The sequence below is a fragment of the Trichechus manatus genome, unplaced genomic scaffold, assembly GCF_000243295.1.
Source record: "Trichechus manatus latirostris isolate Lorelei unplaced genomic scaffold, TriManLat1.0 scaffold00050, whole genome shotgun sequence".
NCBI lineage: Eukaryota > Metazoa > Chordata > Mammalia > Sirenia > Trichechidae > Trichechus > Trichechus manatus.
The window spans coordinates 8,901,040-8,921,554 of record NW_004443986.1 but is presented as its reverse complement, the minus strand read 5'-3'; the positions used below and the strand labels follow the sequence as shown (position 1 = coordinate 8,921,554).

General features: G+C 39.7%; 1 protein-coding gene across 2 annotated transcripts in view; it reads left to right on the top strand.

Annotated features, from left to right (window-relative positions):
• RAPGEF5 (Rap guanine nucleotide exchange factor 5) overlaps nucleotides 1–20,515 on the top strand; it is a 282,757-nt gene that overhangs the window by 74,762 nt on the left and 187,480 nt on the right. For both annotated transcript variants that reach the window (XM_023732311.1, XM_023732312.1), the window contains one exon: nucleotides 15,614–15,680. In XM_023732311.1, coding sequence (XP_023588079.1) covers nucleotides 15,614–15,680 — 67 coding nt within the window. The remainder of the gene's footprint in view (nucleotides 1–15,613; nucleotides 15,681–20,515) is intronic.

The following is a 20,515-nucleotide window of genomic DNA, read 5'->3' as shown; positions in this document are numbered from 1 at the left end:
GACTGAGTCCAGCACAGCTAGATGGTACATGGCTACTGCCGCCAACTGCTCTGACAGGGATCACCATAGAGGGTCCCAAACAGAGCTGGAGAAAAATGTAGAACAAAATTCAAACTCACAAAAAAAGACCAGACTTATTGGTCTGACAGAGACTGGAGAAACCCTGAGAGTATGGCCCCTGGATACCCTTTTAACTCAGTATTGCAGTCACTCCTGAGGTTCACCCTTCAGCCAAAGATTAGACAGGCCTATAAAATGAACAACATACATAGTTCAACCATGTATATGAGACTAAATGGACACACCAGCCCAGAGGCAAGGACAAGAAGGCAGGAGGAGACAGGAAAGCTGGACGAATGGAAATGGGGAACCCGAGGTTCAGAAGGGGAGAGTTTTGACATGTCACAGGATTAACAACCAATGTCACAAAACAATACGTGTATTAATTGTTTAGCGAGGAACTAATTTGCTCTGTAAACTTTTACCTAAAGCACAATTAAAAAAAAAAAAAGTAAAAAATGTATGTATATTACAGCCTTTGGAAACCCTGTGGGGCAGTTCTACTCTGTCCTGTAGAGTCACTATGAGTTGAAGTCAACTGGATGGCAGTGGGTTTGGTTTTTGGTATGATATGTCTAAGGAGCCCTGGTGGCGCAACGGTTAAACGCTTGGCTACTAACTGAAAGGTGGAAGGTTCAAACCCGCCAGCTGCTCTGTGGGAGAAAAGTCTTGGCGATCTGCTCCTATAAGGATTACAGCCTAGGAAGGTTGTAATAAAAGTCAGTACGAGTCAGAATCAACTTGATGGCACACAGCAACAACAGCAGTACAATGATATGTCTAGAAAAAGTAGCCGAAGAAATACTGATAATGTATCATTTCTTCTTCTTTTTCTTTTTTTTTTTGCCATGCTGAATGTGAAAGAGCAGAGGAGCAGACAAGGAGAGTCTTCCTTATGAGAGAAATGGTGTAGGAAGTGAGAAGGAATGCATTTATTGCAGTATGACTTCTATGAACAAATGATACTTGAATTTACCTTTGTTACTTGCCTCTGTGATTTCATCAGCGATCACCATCTACCCAAAGTAACTCAAGGTCAAATAAAAGGGCAAGACAGCATTATTTTCAGTCTCTTGGTATCCCCAAATAATGTTGTTTTCCATAGAAAGCTTAACTAGTGGACAGTGAGAATGGAAAAGGAAGAATATTATCCCAAATGAAGGTCAAGGGAATAATTTTAAAACCTTAACCATTTCCTTCTCCCTTTCTTTCAGTTCCCTCCTATATTACTAGCCCCTCTCAATAGAACTCGTGGATTGTGTCTGAGACTTATCTAGGTACAAGAACAATTCAGTATGATGAGGAGTCAGAGTGTGTGTAACAGGCTAAATATTTCATAGACTCGCCTAGACCTCCTCTTTGAAGTGCTGCTTTCACTCTCATCTCAGGCTCACAGCTTCTCTTGTTCTTATTGATCCCACTCTTGCTCAGGCTTTTACTTCTAAATTTTTCTCTCTTTGCCCAGTTCCTTGGCTCTACTTTCTCTGTCTTCAGCCATCACAGGCCATGGTTCCGTCATGTTCAGTGAGATTTTAAAGGAAGCTGGAAGGGGTGGTTGAGTAAAAAGTCTGAGGATGATTAGTCTCATTTTATATTCCTGACCTCTAACTTTAAGTAGATTTTCAGTGCCACTCAGTAGTCCAATTTATTTCTTAGTTAATTCACTCCCCTAGAAGACTTTAGGGAGCCCTGGTGGCACAATGGTTAGGCTCTTGGCTGCTAACCAAAAGGTTGGCGGTTTGACCCCACCCAGTGGCTCCATGGAAGAAAGACCTCGTGATCTGCTCGCCTAAAAATTACAGCCTAGAAGATCCTATGGGGCAGTTCTACTCTATCACATTTCACTGCGAATTGAAATCTACTTTATGGCACCTAACAAAAAAACAACAGAAGGCTATATTATAAATACTTCCCTCTTACCTTTATTTTTATTTTTATTTTTTTTACTTTTTACTTCATTGAAAGGGGATTTAAAAAAAACCCTTCCTTATGGGTCTTTCATAAAATTTGTCATTCTACCTGCATCTGCCCCCATGTGTCTGTCAGTTTGTCGTACTGTGAGGTCTTGTGTGTTGCTCTGATGCTGGAAGCTATGCCACCAGTATTCAGATACCAGCAGAGTCAACCATAGCAGAAAAGTTTGAGCTGAGCTTCCAGACTAAGACAGACTAGGAAGAAGGATCTGGCAGTCTACTTATGAAAAGAATTAGCCAATGAAAACCTTATGAATAGCAGTGGAACATTGTCTGATATAGTGTCAGAAAATGAGCCCCCCAGGTTGGAAGAGCTGTCTCCTCAAAGTAGAATCAACCTTAACGACATAGATGGAGTCAAGCTGTCAGGACCTTCATTTGCTGATTGGCATGACTCAAAATGAGAAGAAACAGCTGCAAGCATCCACTAATAATCGGAATGTGGAGTGTACAAAATATTAATCTAGGAAAATTGGAAATCATCAGAAATGAAATGGAACGCATAAACATCGATATCCTAGGCATCAGTGAGCTGAAATGGACTGGTATTGACGGTTATGAATTAGACAATCATATGGTCTACTATGCTGGGAATGACAGCTTGAAGAGGAATGGTGTTGTATTCATCATCAAAAAGAACATTTCAAGATCTGTCCTGAAATACACCGCTGCCAGGGATTGCATAATATCCATATGCCTACAAGGAAGACCAGTTAATATAACTGTTATTCAAATTTACACATCAACCACTAAGGCCAGAGATGAAGAAATTGAAGATTTTTACCAGCTTCTGCAGTCTGAAATTGATCGAACATGCAAACAGTATGTATTGATAATTACTGGTGATTGGAATGCGAAAGTTGGAAATGAAGAAGGATCGGTAGTTGGAAAATAATGACCTTGGTGATAGAAATGAGGCCTGAGATCACATGATAGAATTTTGCAAGACCAACAACTTCTTCATTGCAAATACCTTTTTTCATCAACATAAATGGTGACTATACACTTGGACCTCGCCAGATAGAATACACAGGAATCAAATCGACTACATCTGTGGAAAGAGACGATGGAAAAGCTCAATATCATCAGTCAGAACAAGGCCAGGGACCGACTGTGAAACAGACCATCAATTGCTCATATGCAAGTTCAAGTTGAAGCTGAAGAAAATTAGAACAAGTCCACGAGAGCCAAAGTATGACCTTGAGTATACCCCACCTGAATTTAGTGACCATCTCAAGAATAAATTTGATGCATTAAACACTAATGACTGAAGACCAGACGAGTTGTGGAATGACATCAAGGACATCATACATGAAGAAAGCAAGAGGTCATTAAAAAGACAGGAAAGAAAGAAAAGACCAAAATGGATGTCAGAAGAAACTATGAAACTTGCTCTTGAACGTCAAGTAGCTAAAGCAAAAGGAAGAAATGATGAAGTAAAAGAACTGAACAGAAGATTTCAAAGGGCAGCTCAAAAAGACAAAGTAAAATATTATAATGACATGCGCAAAGAGCTGGAGATAGAAAACCAAAAGGAAGAACACACTCAGCATTTCTCAAGTTGAAAGAACTGAAAAAAAATTCAACCCTTGAGTTGCAATAGTGAAGGATTCTATGGGGAAAATATTTAACGATACAGGAAGCATCATAAGAAGATGGAAGGAATACACAGAGTCATTACACCAAAAAGAATTGGTTGATGTTCAGTCATTTCAAGAGGTAGCATATGATCAGGAACCAATGGTACTGAAGGAAGAGGTCCAAGCTGCATTGAAGGCATTGGTGAAAAACAAGGCTTCAGGAACTGACGGAACATAAATTGAGATGTTTCAACAAACAGATGCAGCGCTGGAAGTGCTCACTCGTCTATGTCAAGAAATTTGGAAGACAGCTACCTGGCCATCCAGCTGGAAGAGATCCATATTTATGCCTATTCCAAAGAAAGGTGATCCAACCAAATGCGTAAATTATTGGACGATATCATTACTATCAAAAGCAAGTAAAATTTTGCTGAAGATCATTCAAAAGCAGCAACAGCAGTATATCGACAGGGAACTGCCAGAAGTTCAGGCTGGATTCAGAAGAGGATGTGGAACAAGGGATATCATTGCTGATGTCAGATGAATCCTGGCTGAAAGCAGAGAATACCAGAAAGATGTTTGCCTGTGTTTTATTGACTATGCAAAGGCATTCAATTGTGTGGATCATAACAAATTATGGATAACATTGCTAAGAATGGGAATTCCAGAGCACTTAATTGTGCTCATGAGGAACCTGTACATACATCAAAAGGCAGTTGTTCAAACAGAACAGGGGATACTGCCTGGTTTAATGTCAGGAAAGGTGTCTGTCAGGGTTGTATCCTTTCACCATACTTATTCAATCTGTATGATGAGCAAATAATCCGAGAAGCTGGACTATATGAAGGAGAATGAGGCATCAGGATTGGAGGAAGGCTTATTAACAACCTGCGATATGCAGATGACACAACCTTGCTTGTTGAAAGTGAATAGGACTTGAAGCACTTACTGATAAAGATCAAAGACCACAACCTTCAGTATGGATTACACCTCAACACAAAGAAAACAGAAATCCTCACAACTGGACCAAAGAGCAACATCATGATAAACGGAGAAAAGATTGAAGTTGTCAAGGATTTCATTTTACTTAGATCCACAATCAACACCCATGGAATCAGCAGTCAGGAAATCAAAAGACGCATTGCATTGGGCAAATCTGCTGCAAAAGACCTCTTTAAAGTGTTGAAAAGCAAAGATGTCGTATTGAAGACTAAGGTGCACCTGACCCAAGCCATGGTATTTTCAGTCTCATAGTATGCACACGAAAGCTGGATGATGAATAAGGAAGACCAAAGAGGAGTTGACACCTTTGAATTGTGATGTTGGTGAAGAATATTGAATATATTGTGGACTGCCAAAACAACAAACAAATCTGTCTTGGAAGAAGTACAACCAGAATGCTCCTTAGAAGCAAGGATGGCGAGACTACATTTTGCATACTTTGGACATGTCAGGAGGGATCAGTCTCTGCAGACAGACATCATGTTTGGTAAAGTAGAGGGTCAGCGAAAAAGAGGAAGGTTCTCAATGAGATGGATTGACACAGTGACTGCAACAGTGAGCTCAAGCATAACAATGATTGTGAGCATGGTGCAGGACCAGTCAGTGTTTTGTTCAGAACCGACTCGATGGCACCTAACAACAATGCAACAACAACCTACATCTGTACTGGTGGACTCTAGCTTTCCTCTTGCCAGCAATAGTCGGACAGTCCACATTCGTATCGAAGATCATTCCCCTAAAATTGTGCGTAGATCCCATCCCTGTACCTCTACTCAAGGACTCCATTTCTGTAATTCTAAGCTCTCTTTTTTGCATCATTAGCTTTTTTTTCTCTTTTGTATTGTTTCAGTCAGCGTGTGTTAATATTTCCCCCCATGCTGTTCCAGCAACTGACCAATTTTTCTTTTCCCTTTGTTGTCGAAACTCCTGAAAAGTTGCATCTATAGTTACTTTCTCCATATCCTCTTCTCATCCTGAATTCACTCCATTCAGGTTTTCAGTACCACCGCTTCTCTGAAAATGTTCTTGTCAAGAGTACTAAAGGCTTCCATGTTGCCAAATGCAGTCCTCATCTTACTTGACATGTCAACAGCATTTGACACTACTGAGCATGCCCTTCTCGAAGCAATTTCTTTACTTGGCCTCTGGGACACCATTTCTTGGTTCTGCTGTTTCATTGGCTTTTCCTTTTCAGGCTCCTTTGCTTATTCTTCATCTTCCTGACCTCTAAATGTGGCTGTGCCTCAGGGCTCAGAATTATTTTCTCTTTGCTCTCACTCCATATCTGCCCTCACTGAGTCACATGCTTTAAATATCAGCTATGCAGTGATGACTCTCCAAATTCAGGCACTTGTCTCCCCTTAGCATCCCAAGTAAAACAGCACCACCAGTAACACCTGCCTTCTGTTTCCTTTATTCTACTTATCTTGCCTCACTTTTCCTTTTCCATGTATAAGCAACATGAAAAATATATTGACATCCTTATTTTCTGAAATGGTGCTGGATAAATACTCTGTAACTGAGGAGTACAAGTTCAAGCCTGCCATTCCTACATCCCCAACCTACCCTTTGTGCTCCCGACTTTTCCCAATTTGATTCTCATTTCATGATCCTTGGAGAGGAGGAAATACTGTATGGCTAAATAAACATTTTGAGTATTTCTCAAAACATTTTCATGATGGAACTAGGCATTAAGTTTTGCATTAGGATCATAGATGAAGAAAATTTCCACTTATCACTTTAAATTGTTTTTATTAAAAAAAGGTTATGAAATCAGCTGGTCTTAGTCTTTGTTATTAGTCATCATTCCCTCTCCCAAGGAAACACTAAATCCCTTAAAATTTCCATTGTTTATAGCCAAGGCTTATTGCAGGTGCTGGAACAGATTGCTTATCTTTATCAGACTACATCTTGTTTGTTTTTTGTTTCGCTGTGGTAAAATATATATATATATAACAAAACATTTGCCAATTCCTTGTCTTTGATTGCGTTCATCATGTTGTGCAACTATACAGACTACATTTTTATTTAAGAGTAGCACAGGACTTCTATCAAAAATTGAACTTTCAGGCCTGATTGTGTTAGCATTTGAAATGCAGCTATTTGATGAAGTACTAAGTATCAATCCTCATTTCATCAAAATAAAATGTAAAAAAGAGATATCAGTAATATCTAATTTTATTCAGTTTTAGATTAATATTTAACTTATATACCCTGGACCCTTAATGAAAGTGATCACAGTCACAATTTATTGCTGGTAGGTAAATTTTTTCCTATAAGCATAATTAGTAGCCTGATGCTATGAAAAATTATTTTCTTTTGATAAGGTGAACAGGCAAGTTTGCATTCTTCATATGAAAGATCTCAAGGAAAAAAACAATTTTCATTCTTTCACCATCTCATTTTTTATTTTTGTCCAAAATACATGTCTTATGGGAAGCTGTAGATGGGACAGTACTCTTGAGGTCATTAAGGATTGAACGTGGTAGAGACTGGGTCTCTGCTCCTTAAGGAGCCTTCTCCTGTGTGGCGTTTAGGACTGGTAATTATTACTCAAGAAGAAAAATTTCAAATCTGGTGCAGGAGATATTTTTGAAAGAGAAAGTTTCTGAATATATTTCCTTACTTGATAATCAGCAGGTATGGAATGAATTCTCAGGTTATCCAAGGAAAATCCGAATTGTGGCATCCTCAGCCAAATTAACTCCCTTCCTTTTCAGCTTGATGAAGGGAGAGCTCAAGACTCACTCTTCTGCCTGGGCTCTGGGTCCTCCCCTTCCTTAGAAGCATCCTGCTCTTACTGTCTTAGTCTCCCTCTCTCGGTTGGCTGTTTATCTTAAGCATACAACTGGTTCTTTCAATCCTATCAAGAAGCCAAACCTACCTTCGATCTTACATCTTTCTCTTTTCCCATCTGTCTCATGTTTGTTTTTAGCCAAAGTTTATGACTCTCAGCATAAAACCCAAACTCCTTAGCCATAACGGAAGAGGACCAGTCTAGCCCAGCTTTATCCCTAGCCTTATCTCTTGCTATTCCCCTCTTCCTTGTCCTAGTAATTCTACTGCTGTTCCAGGCCTCCTCTTTATCCATCAGAACCTCAGCTTTGGTGTCACTTCTCCAAGACCCCTTGACAGTCACAGATCTGAAGATCTGGTTAAGTGACTCTCATCTGTGTTTGCCGAGTATCTTAAAGGTGCATTTCACTAATCCCACTGAATATTACCATTTTTTTGGTATATGTGTGTGCTGTGCTTTTCCTGTTTGTGGTGGGATCATGTGTGAAAGATCCCTATAAAGTTATTTCTCGGTTCTGATTTATTTCATATCCTTGAATTTCATCAGCCTCTAGCAGGGATACTTTGAAGATCACCTTGAAAATTGTTTTTCCCCCAGGTCTCTCCAAACCAAACAGTTCAGGGCATGTCAACATCAGCTCGGCTGTAGGGGGTGGTGGTGGGAGAGAGGAGGTGGTGGGCGGGCCTGCCCAGCATCCCCAAGCTCATCCTCTTCACGTCAGAATTCTAATTTGAAAAGACATATGCTCCTCACTCTCACTAGGTCCTGATCCAAAGTATTTTTGTTCATTGTGAAGGTTGATGTGTATTATGTATGTAAGAAGTAATCAGAAACAAATGAAAGCCCTGCAATGGCAGTCATTTTGCATAACTGAGGACACATTTCATGTTGGTAAATCCCTCTGTAATATGCATTATGCCCATGTCCAGTGCAGTACCGGCTTAAGTGAGCCTGGGATCGCAAATGACACCTCAGCTAGATTGGTGTGTGCCAGTTACACGCAGCCCCCATCTCTTGAACTACTTGACTCCAAATGTTTGTCTGTTTATGGTGCTTGGAATGTATTTAACTCGTTTTCCTATGGAAACAATGTTATGTGTAGTAGTAGCCTTTGGTAGCCCATATGTGCTGTTTATTTAATATTGAGATACATATGTGTGTCTGTATGTGTTTATATATGTATATGTGTGTGATATATATATGTGCATAAATATGTATATATATACGTAGTGTGTGTGTGATAGAATTGGTGCTTTTTGTAGAGGTTGTATCAGTATAGAAATATAAAATATAATACTAATAAAATATTTAATAAAATATGAAAATTATATCTCAGCATGCACATATAAAGTGATATTTATTATTTGGATAATTGTCTTAGTCATCTAGTACTGCTATAACAGAAATACCACAAGTGGATGGCTTTAACAAAGAGAAATTTATTCTCTCACAGTCTAGTAGGCTACAAGTCCAAATTTAAGGCATCAGCTCCAGGGGAAGGCTTTCTCTCTGTGTCAGCTCTGGAGGAAGGTCCTTGTGATGCATCAGTCTTCCCTTGGTCTAGGAGCTTCTCAGCGCAGGAACCTCAGGTCCAGAGGACACGCTGTGCTCCTGGCACTGCTTTCTTGGTGGTATGAGGTTCCCATGTGTCTCTGCTCACTTCTTGCTTTTATATCTCAAAAGAGATTGGCTTAAGACACTATCCAATCTTGTATACCTCATCAGTATAACTGCCGCTAATCCATCTTATCAGATCATAGTGATTGAATTTACAACACATAAGGAAATCATGTCAGATTACAGAATGGTACACAATCATATAATACTGGGAATCATGACCCAGCCAAGTTGACAGATTTCTGGGGGGACACAATTCAATCTATGACAATAATTTTTCTATGAGAAAATGCTTCCAGACTTCCAACATAGAATACCAGGAAACCTCTTCCTCTGTTGGAAAGGAAGTGGGATTTCCTAACTCCAAGATGATATTTGTTCTTCTTGGCTCCTGAGACACAAATGTTCTAGATAAAACCTGATTTAGGAGTGTGTGTTCCATCTCTTGTGTAGAAGAAGTATGATAACATTTGTTCTAAAAATTCTGACTGGGGTAATCTCAAACCTACCATCCTAATTCTCATGAAGGAATTCTCACTAGGTGAGTTCTGGAAAAATCCTGCAGGAATGTTAGTTAAATTCAAGTTGCTAGAAATTACGCTAGGAACTGACTGGTATGAAAGGGATTCCCTTGGTCTGACTATGGCTTCTTTGTGCTGCCTCCTAAGACTCTTTATTGGAACTCAACACTGTGTGACCCTTTAGCCCTTTTAGAGCTGATGGTTTGTGTTGGGGGACCTTCTTGGGTCTGGCTTCCTGCTAATTTTCTTTGTATTGCATTGTGAATTTGTAAGTGATTGTCAAACAATTGGCTAGGTTGGAAATAAAGTTTTTTGGACTATATATTTCCTCAGGGAGAAAGATGTAGCAGTCTGCTTCCATAAAGATTTACAGACTTGGAAACTTTATAGGGCAGTTCTACTCTGCCCTGTAGGGTCGCTATGAGTCAGAGTCGACTCCTCAGTAGTGGGTGGGTGGTGGGTGGATATTTCCTCAGATACTGGATAGTTTAAACCCCAAGGAAAAAACTGTTATTTCAGCAGGTTGGAGTGTCATTAAAACTGTACTAATTACTTCTTAGGGAAAGATGAGGAGGTACTAGTAGTGGTGATTGTGTTGCTGCTATTTTATTTAGGATATTTTTCAAAGTTACCAGCTCTTTAGTATTTGATACAAGAAAATAATTTTTTACTTGTTGGATTTTAGTAATAAGAAAGTTGTTGAAAGGAAAACTGCTGCAGGGGAACTGAGAGAATGATGGTATTGCTAGAGAATAGTTCTTGTGTATAAGTAGGGTCCTTCAACTGAGCTGACTACAGACAATGGGTTAATATCTAATGCATTGGTAGTCTTGGGATGATGATTCATGGCAGAGTGTTCCTTGAAGATGATGATACCCATTTAATTTATTCAACAAATATTTATTGAAAGCCTCCCTTGTACGAGGTTGTATTCTAAATATTGGGAATACAACAGTGAACAAAACAGACAGAAATCTCTACTCCCTTGGAACATACGGTCTACTAGGGGAAGACAGACAATTTATAAATAAACAGATTTATGTTGATTAGAAGGTAGAAAATTTTATGGAGGAAAATAAAGTAGGAAATGGAGAATGGGGATATGGGTCAAGAAAGGCCTCTCCAAGTAGGTGACAAAGACTTGAAGGACATGAGAAAGAGAGCAATATGAATATCTAAGGGAAATGTTCTAGGTTGAGGGAACAGCCAGTGCAGAGGCCCCAAGGCAGAAGCCTTAGAAGAAAAACAAGTGTGGCTGGAGCAGAGTGAAGAAAGAACCACCAGAGGGCTAGATCATGAGGACTTTGTCAGCCTCTGTAAGGACTTTGGAATTATGCTGAGTGAGATGGAGAGCCACTGGAGGATTTTGAGCAGAGGAGGGATATGATCTAACTTACACATTAACAAGATCACGCTGACTGCTTGGGCAAATCTGCTGCAAAAGACCTCTTTAAAGTGTTGAAAAGCGAAGATGTCACTTTGAGGACTAAGATGAGCCTGTCCCAAGCCATGATATTTTCAGTCGCCTCATATGTGTGTGAAGGCTGGACAGTAAATAAGGAAGACCAAAGAAAATTGATGCGTTGAATTATGGTGTTGGCGAAGAATATTGAATATACCACGGCCTGCCAGAAGAATGAACAAGTCTGTCTTGGAAGACGTACAGCCAGAATGCTCTTTGGAAGGAGGGATGGCGAGACTTTGTCTCACCTACTTTGGACATGTCACCAGGAGGGACCAGTCCCTGGAAAAGGACATCATGCTTGGTAGAGGGTGAGCAAAAAAGAGGAAGACCCTCAACGAGATGGATTGACACAGTGGTTGCAACAATGGGCTCAAACATAGCAATGATTGTGAGGATGGTGCAGGACCAGGCAGTGTTTGGTTCTGTTGTACATAGGGTCGCTATTAGTCAGAACTGACTCAACAGCACCTAACGACAACAACAACAATGCTGGCTGCTAGGTTCAGGAGAGCATTGTTGTGGCTAGGACCACAGTGGTAGTGGAAGAAGTGGTGAGAAGTGGTCAAGTGGGGAATATATTTTGAAGGCAGAGCCAATAGGATTTCAGGATGGATAAAATGTGGTGAATGAGAGAAAGAGGAGGCAAAGGTGATTTTCACCTGAAAGAATTAGAGTTTCCCTTGATTAGAGTAGGGAAGACTGTGGAGAGGACAGGATGTTTTGTTTTGGGGTAGGGGGTTGGCATAATGATTATGTATCCAGTTTGATGGTTAGAGAGCCAAGATCAGAGGACCTTAGAATTTTATCATTGCAGCATCCTCCCAATGGCATCCTCAGATATTGCAGATCTCAAAATTATAAAGACATATCTGCCCACAGCACTGGGACCCAGCACTTTCTCTTGGAGAATTACTGGGTCTGGCTTGGGTTTTTGGTAAGCAGAGACCTTGAGAAGTGGCCGTGGGAATTCCTAAAGGTCAGCACCTGTTGTGCTGGACCTTCCTGCTGGCACAAACCCTCACATATCGATCTTCCTTCCTGGAGTCACTCCCTTTCTATCTTATATCACTTGTCACTGCCATCACCTGCTGATTTCAAGCAGGATTTCTCTCCTCTAACCACTGAAAGATTTGTATGGTTAGTAATAATGGGAACATATGTACTTTGACAATTGGTTCTCTTCTTTATTCTCCCCTGCCCCATCTGTTTCATTATCTGTTTTGATCTGATAAGTGAGAACTTTTGTCTTCCCTAGGTGATACTGATGTGTATTCTCATGCATAAAAGAATCAGGACTAATCTACATTTTGAGAAACTACATTTGCTGAGGGAAAGAACTCTGGTATTTCTGGGCATTTTGGCATAGAGCTGGGGAAGAGGTTTAAGGTAAAGAGGGGCCACAGATAAAGTATATTAAAGTTTTGTTTTTAAAAAGGGACCCCAGTGGTGAGGAAGGAAGGAGAGTGCTGAGTGCTGCCCTTTTCTCTTCCTGCCTGCTTTTCAAGCTCTTCCACTGTTTGCCTGTTACTACCAGTCCTGCTCCCATGACCTGTCTTTAGACCAGGTGAGATGCAGGCACCTGCTAGTGCAGGGAAGCATGGGACACATTAAGGAAGAAGGAAGAGTATTTCTGAATTCCAGAGCTCTCAGTTTGAATAGTAATTTCCTGATAGTCACTGAGATATAAGGGGTTGTTTAAGATGGCTGTCTGTTGGTAACTGCCTGTGTGCCTTGTGGTTGACTCATTAGGGGTAAGGGGTAGGCTGTTTAGGGACTGGTGAGGTATGGCCTCTGCTTGGAGCACAGGATGGTGGGGTAGGAGACAAGAAAACGCCCTTGGAGCACAGGATAGTGGGGTAGGAGACAGGAAATGTGATTGAAGCCAGATCACAAAGCCTGGTAGACATACTTAGGAATTTGTCTTATCCTGTGGGCAATGGGGATAAGCCCTGAAGGTTTTGAGCCTGGGTAATAGCAGTGCCACACCTCGGTTTTAGAAAAGTAATCCTGATGTCTGTAGGAGACTGTGTAGAAGAGGAAAAACCAGAGACAAAGGGATTGGTTAGAAGGTGGTTAAAATAGTGTGTGAGAGAAAGTGAGGGCCTGGACTATCAGTGGGACTTGTGAGGATGGGACCGAAGGGAAGCTGAGCTAGAGGAAGAGAAGTGAGAGGATCTGGTGACTGAGCAAAGACGGGCATGAGGGAAGAGTGAATGGCAAGAGTGCAATGGCCCTATAGTAGAGATAGTGAGGGCGGGAGGCAAGAGGACTTCAATGTGGGTGACAATGAGTTTGAAATGCCTATAGGATACCTGGAGTCCCTGGGTGGTACAAACGGTTAACGTACTTAGCTGCTAACTAAAAGGTTGGCGATTCCAGTCTACCCAGAGGCACCTTGGAAGGTCTGGATATCTACTTCTGAAAAAATCAGCCATAGGAAACCCTGTAGATCACAGTTCTACTCTGACACACATAGGGTTGCCATGAGTCAGTTGACTCGATTGGGAACTGTTTATTTTTTTACAGGATATCCACATGGGGAAGATAAAGTTCCTGGGAATTGTCTTCTAGAGCTGCTTTGCAGGCAGGTGGAAAAACAAGGCGAGCTCAGAGAGATTCAGGAATTAGAGAAAGACTTGGGAGTTCTGGGCATAATTTGTGGTGATTGAGGAGACAGATAAAAGCAGGATTTGGGCTGTGGGAGATCATCACTCTGCCTGTTTTACACACATTTCCTTTAGAGACATTTTTGCCAAGGCATGTTTTGTGCTGGGAAAATGATGAAAGATAGTTGTGCTTCTGAACGGACTGAATTATTTGTCACTAAAACAGTAACAGCTCAGCCATTACTCATGAAGCAGCCATACCAGTCATACACACAAGCACTTCTCTTGGAATTTCAAGTTCTTTTCAGCAGTTTGTTGAAAACAGATCCATGACAGAATTTGTGCTAGTGCAAAATAGCTCATCCTGTTAACTAATCCTCCAGGTATCTTTCCGGGTCTGAGGAACATGAATAGGCCTGACCAGCCCCTGCTTCCCCTCAGACTGGAGCTTCAGAAGCCCTGGTTTCATGCTTTAGTGTTAAGTACCTTTAGTTTTTAATTTCCTGCCAAATCTGTTCAGCTACCTCAGCATAATCATACAAACCTGGTTTGGTGGCTTAGGAATACTTGATTACAGGGGGTTGCAAATCTCTTCACACTATAACTTTGTTTATTACTATAACTTCATTTATTATGGACACCTTGTGAATAGAGAATTGTAATAATAAAGCTCATTATTGAAGTACTCATTAGCAAGGTAACTTGCTTTTTTGGGACTATGCCGATACTAAGTTATAATTTTCAGTTCCCACTGTTCTTAATGGGCAAATTGTTAGCCAGCCCTTCAAATACTTTGTTGCATGAGTAATTACGTTACTTGACAACAGTGGCACTGCTTCATATCTGTATCATGCAATTCTTGTAAAGCTGTAATTGCTAATTCATTGCTCTGATTTAAAGGGTGTGATACCCCCACCCCCCACCCCACCCCCACGTATAAGAGTTTGATAACATTTACAGAAACAAGAAGCCAGCACCAGAAGTGATCCAACTAGCTTTTCGTTTCTTGTTGAGCTTCTTACTTAGCTCTCCTGTGAGCCTGGAGAATCCCCCCTGCACTGGCAGGCTATCCCTCCAGCTGGCCCACTGTACTTACCGTGATTGAAATCAATCATGGGACTGCGATTTTGATGACATTGTTCTGTTGGGGAAATTAGCACGAATCCTTCCCCGTCCACAGAATGTGTTGAAAGGGATTACTTGTGGAAAGAGATTTGGGAGATAATTTTATACATTCATTTGGTGTTTGTCAATTTTTTTCTTTGACAAACTCGGGGGAAAAAATGCAATTGATAATGTTTGTCTTAGAAAGTAGATAATTTTATATGTTAACTTGCACATTTATGTGATGAAATTTTTTTTATACACTGAATTAGAAGGGTGATTTTTCTAAACAAACAAACTGATCTACTTTGTTATATGTCTTTTTATTTATTTAACATACACATCTTTTTCTTGACTTCTCAACTGGTCTATAGACTCTTGAAAAAGAGACAAGTACTTCTGCTTTTGTATTCCCCATAATTCCTATCATAGTATTAGGTCTGTAATAAAGTATTTTGTAGTAAATGTGTTTGGCTGAAACTCAAGCGTAGTGTAAAATTCATATTTCTTCTTTTCAAAATCTGGATTTCATGTAGACTTAGAGGGAATTTCAGCACCTAACCACCTTAATATTTGAGTCTACTTATACTTTGTACATGTCCATATTTGTACTTCTGGTGTGCCGAGGTAGTTCTGTGATATTATTAGAGAACAGTACTCAAAACTCATGATTGAATTGGTATATTGTAAAGAAGTTTTTGCTAATTGATTTTGAAGAAACAGTTGGGCTGCAACAGGATTGTTCTATGGCATCTGACACAATGTTATTTGCATGGGTCATTTCAGCAAGGTAGCACTGACAATGCCATTATTTGCTATGTATTCTCCGTAACTTAGTAGATACATTTGAGCATCTGAAGCTGAAGAGTAATTCTCTGTTTGTTGTAGGTCTCATCAGAAAATTGAAGATGCCGAAGAAACCAGTGATGAAATTCTTGCTCGTCTAACATCTGCGGTAAGGCCATTGCAGTTTCCCTGCCTAGAAGTGCAAAAATAATGAGGCCAGGGTCTTTGAAGAGAGAGTTGGGATCATGGTGTAGGCAGGCACTCACCCTGTGGCTGCTCATTATGGTGGGAGGCCCAAGTCAAGTCAAGGCAAAACGAAACAGAGCATTGACTTTCTGTACCTCCACTGAGAGATCTTAGATATTCCTGGTGGAAATTTCATGGTACCTTAGCGGAGGCGTAGTATCTGATTTTTTAAATACAGTATAATTTAACCTAGGAAAAGTTGTGACCTACTGCACAAAGGAGAAAACATTCTTTGTTTTTTGCTAGGAACAAAACAGTTGTCTTAGGCAAAGATTTTGGCTTTTAATGTACTATGTTGCAACATTTTCACTGTGCGTTTTAAGCCACTAATCGGACTTGGTAATTGCCTTCTTGGTTGAAGGAAATCCCATAACTTTCTTCATAGAAAAAGCTGGCTGTAGTCGCTAATCACAGAGCTCCAGTGTTTTTGTTGTGGTTGTTTTGTATCTAGTGGGGTTTTTTTTTTGGGGGGGGTGGGGTGGTGTTCCTTTGTTTATTTTTATTTTGGTAAAATGTAAGATTTGCCATTTTAATCATTATCAAGTGTACAGTTCAGTGGTATTAATTACATTCACGCTGTTGTGCAATCATTACCACTATCTATTTCCAAAATTCTTTCATCCTAAATTCGTAACCATCTAGTTTGAACCATCTTAACTTCAATAGCATACAAAAATTCTGCCCCTATAGCTTCACCCCTGCCCCTTTTATATTGTTGTTTTCATCACAAATGACGTCTTTCTGCAATGTTTGACCAATAATACATATAGATTTATAATGACTTGTTATGTATTTGCTTTTTAAACCATGTAGAAAATAAGTAGAACTATAAACCAAAAATACAATAATACCGACTTTTATATTTACCCACGTGGTTCTCTTTACCAGAGATCTATATTTCTTCATTAAGGTTTTGGTTACTTTCTAGCGTCCTTTCCGTTCAACCTGATAGACTCCATGTAGTATTTCTTATAGGGTCGATCTCATGGTAATGAACTCCCTCGGCTTTTGTTTGTTTGGGAAATGTCTCAATTTTATCCGTGTTTTGAAGGACAGTTTTCTCGATACAGAATTCTTGGTTGATAGTTTTTTTTTTTTTTTCTTTCTTTCTTTCATCACTTTAAATATGTCATTCCATTGCCTTCTGGCTTCTATGGTTTTCTGATGAGAAATTAGCTGTTAATCTTATTAAGGGTGTCTTGTACATGATGAATCACGTCTCTCTTGCTGCTTTCAAGATTCTCTGTTTTTGTCTTTCAACAGTTTGATCATAATGTGTCTCAGTGTAAATATCTTTGAGTTTATCCTACCTGGAGTTCATTGAGCTTCTTGGATGTTTAGATTCATGTCTTTGATCAAATTTGGGAGGTTTTGGCCATTATTTCTTCTAATATTCTCTTTTTTTCCCTCTTCTTCCTTCTGGAACTCCCATAATGCATAACTTGATCTGCTTGATAGTGTCCTGCAGGTACTTTAGACTCTATTCACTTTTTCTTTTTCATTCTTTTTTTGTTTTCCTTTTCCTCACACTGGATAATTTTTATTGTCTTATCTTCAGGTACACGGATTCTTTCTTCTGCCTGCTCAAATCTTCTCTTGAAGCCCTTTATTGAAGTTTTTCCTTTCAGTTTTGTACTTTTCAGCTCCAGAATCTTATTTGGTTTCTTTTCATAATTTCTTTCTCTTTATTGACATTCTCATTTGTTCATACATTGTTTTAGTTCCTTGTCCATGGTGTCCTTTAGATCTTTGAGTATATTTAAGACAGTTGTTTTTAAAGTTTTTGTCTAGTAAGTCCAATGTCTGGGCTTCCTCAGGGACAGTTTCTGTCAATTTATTTTGTTCCTTTGAATACATCATATTTTCTATTTCTTTGTATGCTTTATGTTTTTTTGTTGTTGTTGCAAACCAGACATCTGAATATTATAATGTGATAACTCTGGAAATCAAATTTTCCCTTTTCCCAGGATTTACTGCTTTACTTATTTATTTTTTGATTGTTGAAGGCTGTAGTCATCCACTGGTTTAGTGAATTTTCCAAACTATTTTTGCAAAGAATATTCCTTGTCATGTGTTTTCACTTATGTTCTATTCCTTTAGCTTGTGTTTAGCAACTGTTTTGACAGAGATTACTTTAAAATCCAGGAGCTTAAAAAAACCACACACATACACAGAACAACAAAACAAAAATCTTTCCCAGTCTTTGCAGATTGGCTCTGGGCTAGGTCACTCCTTCAGTACTTAACAAGGCTCGGACTTAGCCTAGAGATCAACCATAGGTGAAAAATTAGGGTTTTCTCAGATCTTTTCTCAGCATATGTCTTGCCCTGGGTATACAGGTGCTTTTGAATATCCTAATTTCGAAAGAAACTCTCCCCAGCTATTCCTTTGAGGGTTTAGGTGGTCTATTGTATATTTCAACCATAATCTTTTGTCCCTGATGGCTGCGATTGTTAGTTAGACTTACGTATTTTTGAGCAATGCTTGCCACTTTTCTGCCCAGTGTGGGTTCCGTGTTAGGCTAAATAGAGACAAATAACTTGCATTAATCCTTCAGGTAGCTCCCGGACTGGTTAAAACAGACAAGTACAATAATTTATTAAAAAGGTCGACTTTGCCGTCTCTGGATCCTAGGGATCAGGGTCCCATACAGGGAGCACAGGCTGCCGTCTTCAAGACTGCTGCTGAGCGAGGGAGGGGGTGGGACAAGGACAAGAAAAAGCACCACAAAACTTTCCTACCATTTTTTAAAATTTTCATTTATTTGTTTTTGTTGTTGTTGTTGTTGAGAATATACACAGCAAAACATACACCAATGTAACAGTTTCTCCATGTACGGTTCGGTGACATTGATTACACTCTTCAAGTTATGTAACCATTTTCACCCTCGTTTTCTGAGTTGTTCTTCCCCCATTAACATAAACTCACTGCCCCCTAAGGTTCCTATCTAATCTTTCCAGTTGCTGTTGTCAGTTCTTAGAGGAGCATAATGCTCAAAGAGGATATTTTTTACTAGTTAAGCAAAACTATTTTTGGCTTTAAGAAGACTTCAGGGGATATTTTTGGTTTATGGTTTAAAGATTATCTCAGGGCAGTAGTTTTAGGGGTTCATCCAGCCTCCACGGCTCCAGAAAGTCTGGAGTCCATGAGAATTTGAAATTCTGTTCTGCATTTTCTCCCTTTTGACCAGGATTCTTCTACAGAATCCTTGATCGAAATGTTCAGTAATAGTAGCTTGGCACCATCCAGTTCTTCTGGTCTCATGACAAAGGTGGCAATTGTTCACAGAGACAAGTAGCCACACATTTCATATCTTACTCCTATTCCTGACTCTCCTTCTTCCTCTGTTGCTCCAGGCAAATAGAGACCAATTGTTGTGCCTTGGCTGGCTGCTTACAAGCTTTTAAGACCCCAGGCACTACTCAACAAACTAGGAGGTTGTCTTAGTTATCCAGTGCTGCCATAACAGAAATACCACAAGTGAATGGCTTTAAGAAAGAGAAATTTATTCTCTCATAGTCTAGGAGGCTAGAAGTCCAAATTGAGGGTCCCAGCTCCAGGGGAAAGCTTTCTCTCTATTGGCTCTCAGGGAAGGTCCTTGTCATCAATCTTCCTCTGGTCTAGGAGTTTCTTCACACATTAACCCCAGGTCCAAAGGCCACGCTTTGCTCCTGGCACTGCTTTCTTGGTGGCATGAGGTTCCTCTGTCTCTCTGCTTACTTCTCTCTTTTATATCTCAAAAGAGATTGATTTAAGATACAACCCAATCTTGTAGAATGAGTCCTGCCTCATTAACTTAACTGCCTCTAATCCTGCCTCATTAAAATCATAGAGGTAAGATTTACAACACATACGAAAATCACATCAGATGACAAAATGGTGGACAATCACATAATACTGGGACTCATGACCCAGACAAGCCAACACACATTTTTGGGGGACACAGTTCAATCCATAACTGAGGTAGAACAGAAGCACTAAATACATTATTAGGCCAACTAACGGGATGTTCCACAAAACCATGACCCTCAACCTCCAAATCTAGGAACCAAATCCCATGATGTTTTTGGTTGTATATAGCAACCTCAGCAGCTACTTTTCTACCATTTTTAAGTTGACTTTTTCTTCATTCAGCATTCACATGGTTACTGTAAACCCTTGACTGTTTTCCAGAGTTCTAATAAAGTTGGTTCTGACAGTTCCTGCTTATTTTTCAGTGTTTCTGTGGAGTGACGGGAGCTTAGAACTGCCTGTTCTGTCATTTTGCTGACGTCACTCCAAGCTCCAGTTTTTGACAAGCCCTAGCAATCCTGTCTCACAAAATCTTTCTTCATTGGCTTGGCTTTTTGGAAACTTTCTCAGCTTCCCCAAAGATTCTTTAGTTCTGCTTTAACAGCATTATTAAAATGGTAATTGCTGAAGATCACACTAAATTTGGGTATTATGTGGATGGGATTTGGGATTATATGGATAAAACTAGTTCTTGGCATCTGAGCACAGCTTACCTTTCCTACTCTCCTTGAATATAGCTTAGAAAAGTTGCTTTTTACTAAGTATGATAAGTGGTATAGGATGTGTGTGAAATGGAATCTTTATAGCCTGCTATGAAAAATATTTAGCATGACATTTGCAATTTTTTTTTATATATATATTTTATTGTACCTCAGGTGAAGGCTTACAGAACAAATAGTTTCTCATGAAACAGTAGTACACATGTTGTTTTATGACATCGGTTAACAACCCCACAACATATTAACC